The following is a 9,996-nucleotide window of genomic DNA, read 5'->3' as shown; positions in this document are numbered from 1 at the left end:
ATCATGACATGTGTCATATGTATGAAGCCACTCCTCTTTCTTTTAAGTAGATCCAGCTTCACAGCCAACGGTGCTGATTCACACCATGGCCCCCAAGATGAGAGCATACAATGGATTTATTAGTGGTCTATTTATCATTATCTGTGCACTAATTTGGCTTTTAAATTTGAAAAATTCGACAGAGAGAGTGCGTCCTCTGCCAATTCCCTCTGAGTACCTGGCTGACCTGCCTGGCTGTTTGGCCATCATCAACGGAGACTTGGAAGGTCCAAGGTTCCGATTACAACAGCTCATGAAACCTGGTGAGACAAAGACTTTGCATACAAAATTCGACCCTGCTGTGACAAAAGACTGCAAGGCGTATGTCAGAAGGAGAGGGTTCATCCCAGCGCCTCTGAGTGTGGAGGAGCAAAACTTTCCCATTGCCTACTCCATGGTGATCCATGAGAAAGTGGAGATGTTTGAGCGACTCTTGCGTGCCATTTACCACCCACAGAATATCTACTGTGTGCATGTGGACAAGAAATCTTCTCAGGACTTCCTGCATGCTGTAAATGCAATTGTTTCCTGTTTCCCCAACGTGTTCATAGCGAGCAAATTGGAAAGTATTGTTTACGGAACGTGGTATCGGGTCCAGGCCGATTTGAATTGCATGAAAGACCTGCTGCATAAACCTGTCCAGTGGAAATACCTTCTCAACACGTGTGGGGCAGATCTCCCAATCAAAACTAATGCAGAGATGGTGATGGCACTGCAAACGCTCAATGGAAGGAATAGTTTGGAGTCTGAAGCTACCAACGATGACAAAAAGAATCGCTGGAAGTACCATTTCAAAGTGTCCGACCAAATCATCCAGACAAATGTCCTGAAAAGCCCCCCTCCTATCAGCACCCCTATGTATCAGGGCAACGCTTACTTTGTGGTGACAAGAGAGTTTGTGAGACATGTGATTGAGGACCCAGAGATACAGACATTTTTGGAGTGGGAGAAGGACACCTACAGCCCAGACGAACACCTGTGGGCCACCCTTCAACGAATGCCATCCGTGCCCGGGTCACAGCCTCCCAATGACAAGTATGATGCGTCGGACATGAATTCCATCGCTCGCCTGGTGAAGTGGGGTTACCTGGAAGGGGACATCCGGAAAGGGGCTCCCTATGCTCCCTGCCGCGGCACCCACAGAAGATCTATTTGCCTGTTTGGGGTCGGTGACCTCCACTGGTTATTTCAACAGCAACACCTTATGGCGAACAAATTTGACCCAGAGGTCAATAACATTAGCATTAGATGCATAGAAGCATATCTTAACTTTAAATCATGGAGGAATGGCTGACGCTCAAACCAAAAATATGATGCTGTCTTGAAGTCTCTTTTCTGAGATACATAGTGAAAAACTGTCATATCGTAGGAGCGATATTAAGTTTAAACATTTTCATATGGATGTAAGTAAGAATTGTATATAAAATAGAGTGTATGTTAAGGAAGCGCATAGCATGTGTATGTGTATAGTGGATTTCAAGGAAATATTTTAGAGCAGTGGTTTTCAAACTGTAGGGCGCGCCCCCCCCGCGGGAATAGCGCACGTAGAATTTTGCCACGGTGTAAAATAATAAAAACTAGTCCTTATCCGTGGATATGTGCATTGCAACGGCATGTCAATGTTGGGATGTGCATGTGTTTAGAATATTGTGAAGATCACTGGGAAATATTTTATAAGCAATCTTGTCCATGTACAAAATATTAGAAATTGCATGTGCCTAGAAAGGTAAATCAAGGCTGAAAATCATCTAAATAGTGCAAGATACAATTATTTTAGTGGAAAAAAATTGTCATACACATACACAGGGTTTGGGAGATGGGGGCGGGCCGGGGTTTGTTGTGCGTTGCTATGGTTACCGGTGTTGAAGTGTTCCAATGGTTTATTAGCGGTGGTATCTAATAAATCGCTCTCTAATCAATACTTCATTCACTGCCTCTTCCGTGGGCATTACAATATTATGAATTGTTCTCCGACGTCTCTGGTACTTCCATAATTAGTTTAAGTCATTATTATATTGCCAAACATGCTCGCTAGTGCACCTGTCATAGCTGTCATGCTGCTGTGTCCTGCTCCCGCCTAACCATTGGTCTCGCTGACAGGGGCGTCGCCGTCAACCTTGGCTTTTCCACGGAAAAGGTCGGTTAATTTAGCACATTTGGCTGCGTCTTGCTCTAACATTTTTTTCCTTTTCAACCTCAACTTCTGAGCGCCACCCAATTATTTATTTTTTCCTTTTTGACATTTTCGTATTTCTGTGTAACTTCAGTGAGATCAACGAGAAGTAAGTGACACGGCCGTGTGTCAGGCTGAGCCAATCAGAAATGACAGACCGGGAGCAGTCCAAGTTGGGAGGGGCCGTTCGGCCGCTCGCTTTGGCCGCTCGCTTTGCCTCTGTCACACTAAATTTGTACCGGCTGCCAAATTTGTACCGGGCGCGTCATCCATACGTAATCCACTCCAAATCTGCCTGGCAACAGATGATCGCTTCGTCCGTTGCCTGGCAACGGACGATCGCGTCGAATGACGTGAACATTCGCGAACCTTCTATCTAGCGATCCGTTATCTGTATTGTGCTATTTCGTCCATGACCTGCTTTAAACACTCAGTTTACTTGCTAAATTTGATTAAACAATTAAATACAATACAAATATAAAGTAAAAACAAGTGTTAGCTGTAATGATATCAACATCAGTTATTAGACCGTCACACGGAGCATGCGCAGTTGGATTGGCGCGCTGCATGTTGATGTCTGTTCCAAGATACATCGTGTGTTTATTAAGGAACCCAACAAAACATTACATTATCTAGCGATCCGTAAACTGTATTATGTTATTTCGTCTTTGGCAACATGAGCGCAAATGTTTTTTGAAACCTGCCCGGCAACGGACGACGCGATCATCTGCTGACAGGCAGGTTTGGAATGGATTACGTATGGATGACGCGCCCGGTACAAATTACGGCTTACTTAACTTTTTCATTTTTTTTTACATCTTTTACAGCAAAAAATATATATATAAATACATAATAATAATAAAAAATAATAATAATAATCTAAAAGAATTACGGCCGGCCGGCTCGGCCTGAAATCGTCCGGCCGTTCGGGAAATCTCCCGAACCTCCCGATGGGCAGTCCGCCCCATAACTAAATCAATTTTCAACCGTTTATCTTTGTGCAAATCATTTAACAAATCTACACACTTGTATCTTCAATAATATCGAAACAGAATTTCGATATAATTAAAAATGTCTTCAGAATCACAGTTTTAGTTTCATACTGCTTCGTTTTCAGCTGTTTTCATTGAAGACGTCAGCCCATTCTGATACACCTACTTCTAGACATCGTATAACCAGTGCCGCTGCTAGCTATTTTGGGGCCCTAAGCATAACTCCTTTATGCCCCCCCCCCCCCCCCCCCCGAATTCCTCCTACCAGCCCCCTGTGCTGAATTGTTGACCGGGGGGGTCAACCATTTTTTTTTTTTTGCCATGGGGCCCCCCCTCTGCCTTGGATGCCCCCCCCCCCTCTGCCTTGGTTTTAAGTTTGTATCCATAAATACAAACTTAAAACCAGAAGTAAGAATTACATTTTTTATTTTTTATTTTTTTTTTGGGGGGCCCCTCAGGACTTGGGGCCCTACGCGCAGCGCGTAGTGCGCGTTATGGGAGCGGCGGCACTGCGTATAACTCATTCCTTTTTCAACCATTTACCATCGTTCAAACCATTAAACAAATCTACACACTTGTATCTTCAATACTATCTAAACGGAATTTTGATAGCATTTATACTTTTTTCAGAATCACAGTTTTAGTTTCAAACCGGCGTCGTTTTCAGTTGGTTATAATAATTGAGGTCACCATAGCAACGCCGGTAAACAAACCCCGCCGAATAGTCGAATCTCTGGACTGAAAAGGCAGATCTGATTAGACTCAGAAAATTCAGAGTCGGGGACCCTGAATGAATCTGTAAACTGGCAGTTTACACAGATTAAGATGTTCAAATGTATTTAAAAAAGGTTAAGCTAAAACATGCTTAGATAAAGTTGTTACATTTTGTTGTTTAAAAACGCAAAAAGATGTAATGTTTCAGAAATATGTTTAAAAAATATGTTAAAAAATTTGTTTCAAATGTTTCAAAAATATGTTCCAAATGTTTTAAAATTATGATCGGAGATGTTTGAAATGTGTAAAATAATTAAAATAGCTTTCAAAACACAGGTATTTAGAAAAAAAAATTGGGGGGGGGGGGCTCTGAGGGGGGGCTCACTCTCTCACACTTTGAAAACCCCTGTTTTAGAGAACCGCAGTGCCATCTAGTGGGCAAAAGGAGTAGCTTTTTATAAAAGCGCTGGACTCTGACATCGATGAATTAGAATACCTAGGGGGCCTCGTGAATATATGAGATTAGAGCAGAGATTTAAAGAAGTTGAGTTTAATTGTACAATAGGCTGCAGGGGCGATTCTAGGATGAGACCTTTTGGGGGCTCAGCCCCTAATGAGGATGTGACATGCGTATAGTGCATTGCAAAAGTGCTCAGCCCCCCCGACTGCTAAATCACTAATTTCACTGGATAACAATTATAATATAATATTTAACTGTATAAAACATTTTAATTTACAACAATACTTTTGATGAATTACTAGCAACATTCTTTTCACACCATAAAATATTTGGTGTAATTGGCCACCAGCAATTGGTGGTCAATTGTTGTTCAAAATAATTATGGGTAATTATTATTGGTTTCAATATAATAACCTGTTTTAGATTTTCTTAAACAAAAATAAGAAGTGCATGAATTGGATCATTAGTTACATTGGCCATAATCTCAGAGCTACACCAAATTTATAAAAAAATCTATAATATAAACCTGTACAAAGCCCTTTGAACCTGTCATTGTTTGAACCCTGTGTCTAAGGTTCAAACAGGTTTGACAGGTTTTCAAAATATAACTTAAGTGGGGCTAAATAATAATTCAGAAATTAATATTGACATTAAAAATAATGTAAAAATAAGTCTGTGTAAAATAACATTGTATGATTTAATTTAAAAAATATTAATGCCCCATTATGTTTTCGTCCTGCGTGTCCTATTTTTGAACAATTTACGAATGAAGTAGGCCTATAGTGATCCTGTATAAAAGTGTTGTGGAATTGTGTCATGTCTATGAACTATGTATTATCCTATATGGTATTTCTCGTATTGCCTTTGGTACTTGTTTACTTGTTTAGGCCTACCCCGTGTGTGAGGGCAGGCACGGCGTTATGTATGGGCCTGACGGAACTAGGCCCACCCAAAACTTTTCTTGAAAAATATATATATATTCTGAAATACTTTATTTTTGCAATGCAGCAAACTTTGTTGACATTGATGCTTCATCCGATTTGCGTTAAAGGGCTGTTATCTTCTAGCCTGGTTCTACCAGACTCTCGTACTTCACTTAATTTCATTTCATTTGTACAGAGAGTCTGGACCTAATCAATTGACAAACGTTAACTCACTTGAAGGCGGGTGTCTGTTGAAGTTTAAAATGATTGGATCTGCCCAGTGCCCCTCTGGATCTGCCATAATCAATCGCTAACGTTTGGTTGTGACATATGTCATGCGCCGAGAATCACGCGCAGGTTGTACACAAACCAAACACCTTGCGCGTCTGCACGAAAATGTCCGTCAACGACAGCTGCAGGTTTTGTTCGTCGAATTTAATTTATCAGGGAAAAATTGCACATTGTAAATCAACTACCGACCTACAACAACAACTCAAACTGGCGCACGACTTTATCGTCATTGTTCTCAGACACGCCCTCTGTTTGCTGATTGGGTGCCGCTGATTGGGCGCCAGAAAACCAAATTACATACAGCAGGTCCAGACCTAGTTACAATTGAATGCATCTTCTTTGTATAATAAGCCAAGCTCAGTCTGTTGCTAATGATAGCGAAAAAAAAAAAATTAAAACTCAAATCAATTGAACAGAATTCTGAAATAGTCGGCCTCATGTTATACGAGCATAACTAAACTATGTGGGAAATATTCAATTCCTGACCACTTGTACAGTCTATAGGCCTAACGCCTCGTTTCCGCATACGTACATTCTCGTATGCGATCCAACCGTCTCCGACCGAAAGTCCATTCATTCCAATGTGATTCTCCGTAATGTCCGTTTTTCCTCCGAGACTCCTCCCCTCCGTAAAATTTCTGTCCGGTATGTCCGTAATATACGTTCAAAATTGTTTACTTTCGCCGTCGTTTCACGGAGATACCGTATGAAAATTTTTATGTTTTTCACAAAACATGTAAGTACCTTGCAGGCCAAACTCCTCGCCGATCTCTTTCCAAGCCTGGTTGTTTTTTTTTTCATCTCTGTATATGACATGTATGTCGATCCTCATGTTCCAAAGTACCGGTCTCCTAAAAACGGCCATTATCATACGTTACCCCATCTTTTTGGCTGGCGTAAAAAACATCCGTATGTGGAAACGAGGCGTAACGTATGTGCCAACTGCCAAGGCACAACGAACTGGCTTGGCAGTGTAAAAGGCCTATGGAGCGATCGCGGATACGTCCGACCTATGCAGCAAAACTTTTTACAATGCAACAAAATATTTAAAGCGCATCAAGCTATTATGCACATACTAACTAGTATAACTAGTATATTAGTCAGTCATTTGTATTCGAGGATTTGATAACGTTTTTAATTTAAGGACCAGCCACAATTGGATACAGCCAGGTCATACATTTCATCACTGTCTCCTTGCATCAAGTTGAAGGCTGCAGTGGCGTCACTAGGCTGTTTCATTCGGGGCTGAAGCCCCAGATCTTTTTTAATCAGCCCCTAATCTAATTTCTGGGTAAAAAAATAAATTGCTTGCTTTAAACTAGAAACAAACAAGGGCGTCAGTTAGTTTTTAGAAGTGGTGGGGACAATAACCGTAAGCTTGAGTGTGGTTTGAAAAGTGCTGGGTACCCTTATGTAAGCTATTCATCCATTCAACGCTGCATTACAATATGCTCTACAGTGTATTGTCAGGTGTTGTCCAACTTTTATTGTCCTATTCGAACAATAAAAGTTGAAAACCACAGTTTGTGTTTTGGCTTGTTTGGCAAAACGGCGTAGGAAACACCAGGGTATTGGCTCGGGATATGTTATACTAATACACACAGGACAAAGATCAGTGTTGGCAATTTAACACTTATCGTGACATCAACAAAGTTTACTAGACAAACAATACCAGACAGTAAAGGGGGTACGAAATTGCAATTCTCCTCTGGGCGCTTGTTTTTCTTTTCTTTTTTTAATGCAGCATAACATATATGTTATGCTGCATTCAAGATATGTTATGCTGCATTTTTTTAGCAATGAAGGGAGTTTTAAGGGAGTTTTTTCTTGCCCTGGTGGGGGCTTGGGTAAAGGGGGGTGTCATAAATATTTGGCCTGTTAAGCCCTTTGAGACTCTAATGGTGATTAAGGGCTATACAAATAAAATTGAATTGAAGATTTGATTTAAAATAGCTACAGAGGGGGACAATTTAATATGCAGTGACAAGCTGTTCCATAGTATAGGGGCAACAGCAGCAAATGCCCTATCTCCTCTACATCTGTGTTTAGTTTTGGGAACAGCCAGTAAGCGCAGGTCAGAGGATTTGAGACTTCTTATATGAGTGTATTTGACTAGTAAGTCGGATAGGTACATGGGGGCTTTTTTAAATTTAAATCTAAATTATTATTTTTTAAATGTTAGTAGCAGGATCTTAGCATTTTGAACCAACTGTAAACGAAAGAGGGTGGCTTTGTTGAGACCAATATAGGAAATTAAAGTATGGAGGTAGATTTGTGTCTTTATTATGCAATCAAAAATAATAGGTTTGAGAGCAAAACTTTCCGCACTGCAATCAAAAAATAGATTTGAGAGCAAAACTATCGACACTGCAATCAAAAAATGTTTTATTGCAAGATAAATTAATGTGATATAAAAAATATTAATGGGAATCCAAAAGTTTTGTTTGCAAACCCAAAAGTTTTGTTTGCAAATCCAAAAGTTTTGTTTGCGAATCCAATAGTTTTGTTTGCGAATCAAAAAGCTGTGTTTGCGAATCCTAAAGTTTTGCTTGCGAATCCAAAAGCTTTGCTTGCTGTTGAGCTGAATCTCGTGGGCGGGACCTACGCCGAAAGATGTAAGGCACGTCTCTATTGGCCAGTCTCGATCGGAGTGACAGCTTGGCAACATCCGAAAAGCCGCTGCCCCCCGACCGCCTCCAGAAGCAGATTGTCGGCCTGACGGACAGGGTGTTCGTTTATGCCTCTCAATCTGCGGCGGCGGTCAACAACATCGCCCTGCTCTCCTCTGCCATGGTCTCCTTGTCGGCTGACAGGGAGGCCTACGGGATTTTCAGGGCGCGCAAGCGCACGCACGGGACAAGCCCATAAGGCGAAGCCTATACGGCGTAGCCTACATGAAATAGAACTCCCTCTCTCGTTACTAACTGTGGATGTTGCCAAGCTGTCACTCCGATCGAGACTGGCCAAGAGAGACGTGTCTTAAGGTACGAACACACCAAACGCGTATCCCGCGTACGACGCGTATAAAATCGGCAATTTTCCATAGGGAACCATTGGTTTACGCGCGTATGAGCTGCGTACACGCGTTACATGCGCTAAAGCAACATTTTACCCGCGTTTTAGCCGCGTATATATACGCGCGTACATGGGTCAGTGACAAATAAGGTTTGGCATGATGACCGTTTCAAAAATATGTTTCAAACCTATTAAAACAACATGCCCAAGGACCGTTATAATGTATATTTTGCATTTCTGTTGGTTTCATAGTATTTTACATGACATTTTTACAATTTTTAACCAAATACAGAACTAATGGCCCTTTATATTGTCAAATGGTGTAACCATAAATAAATGACAAATATTCAATATTTCACCCTCCTAGATTCTATGTAAGTGTACTCATGAAAACAAGTAATACATTTTTAAATATCACATGAAATAGTTTTTATTATAATTATTTTTCGATTTAGATTATATGGACTTTTTGTTGTACTGAGCAGGACAGTATGTTGTAAACATTAATGTTTTCTGCCTATTCCTTGACCAGTTGGGTAAAAATGGTTTAAAAACACATTGTTATAGTGTAGTAGAATGCTGAAGTCTCATCCATATTAACTTTTTTGTACAATATGAGATTTTTGTGAAAAATAGTGGTTACCCCACTTGACATAAATCGGTTACCCCAAATGACCATATTGCTTATACAGCCAAAGAATAAGTAACAGACACAGAAAAAAACAAATAAATAGTCATCAAGGTAAAATTAATTAATGTTTTAATATGTTCTCATATTATTTTTCATATTATATTAATTTACCAAAACAATGAACAAACAGTGATGAATGAACAGTGAACAGTGATGAATGAACAGCGGATGAACAAACAGTGTGCGAGTGTGTGTGTGTGTGTGTGTGTGTGTGTGTGTGTGTGTGTGTGTGTGTGTGTGTGTGTGTGTGTGTGTGTGTGTGTGTGTGTGTGTGTGTGTGTGTGTGTAAACATTTCATTTTACAACAATTCATATACATTAACAGTGTCACAAATAGGTTGTGAACACAAACATCCCTATCCTGACAAGAAAGTTATTGTGGTAAAAATATCATAGCTTATGGCTGTGAGACTGGAATTGTTTCCAGTCATCTACTGTGAGCTTTGAATGGCGGCAGTTCACAGGCTCTGGTTCAGCACACATGTGGAGCACATCAGACTGGTAGTAGAAGAGGTCATCAGGTGGGTCAGGCCAGGTGAAAACATTTTTGCCATTTAGCTGTTTCATGCAAGAAACCTGAACCTCATCACCCACCACCTGAAGAATCTGTCCTACAAACGGTTTACCCTCATATTTGACCAGAGCAAACTTCCCTCTTTGATCTTCAAGGCCAACTGATGTTGAGGGGAGATCACTGA

At 40.7% G+C, this 9,996-nt stretch overlaps 1 protein-coding gene across 1 annotated transcript; it reads left to right on the top strand.

Annotated features, from left to right (window-relative positions):
• The first annotated feature begins 8 nt into the window (after positions 1–8).
• On the top strand, positions 9–1,791 carry gcnt3 (glucosaminyl (N-acetyl) transferase 3, mucin type). The gene has a single exon (XM_056599201.1). It carries the CDS (start codon positions 86–88, stop codon positions 1,331–1,333), a length of 1,248 nt encoding a protein of 415 aa, XP_056455176.1. The 5' UTR covers positions 9–85; the 3' UTR covers positions 1,334–1,791.
• Positions 1,792–9,996: the final 8,205 nt, after the last annotated feature.

The sequence above is a fragment of the Gadus chalcogrammus genome, chromosome 9, assembly GCF_026213295.1.
Source record: "Gadus chalcogrammus isolate NIFS_2021 chromosome 9, NIFS_Gcha_1.0, whole genome shotgun sequence".
NCBI classification, from domain to species: domain Eukaryota; kingdom Metazoa; phylum Chordata; class Actinopteri; order Gadiformes; family Gadidae; genus Gadus; species Gadus chalcogrammus.
This window is presented reverse-complemented; position numbering and strand designations above follow the sequence as displayed.

What these genes read in the sequence shown, in the direction of transcription:
- gcnt3 (XM_056599201.1), top strand. Translation starts at nt 86, where the DNA reads ATGGCCCCCAAGATGAGAGCATACAATGGATTTATTAGTGGTCTATTT.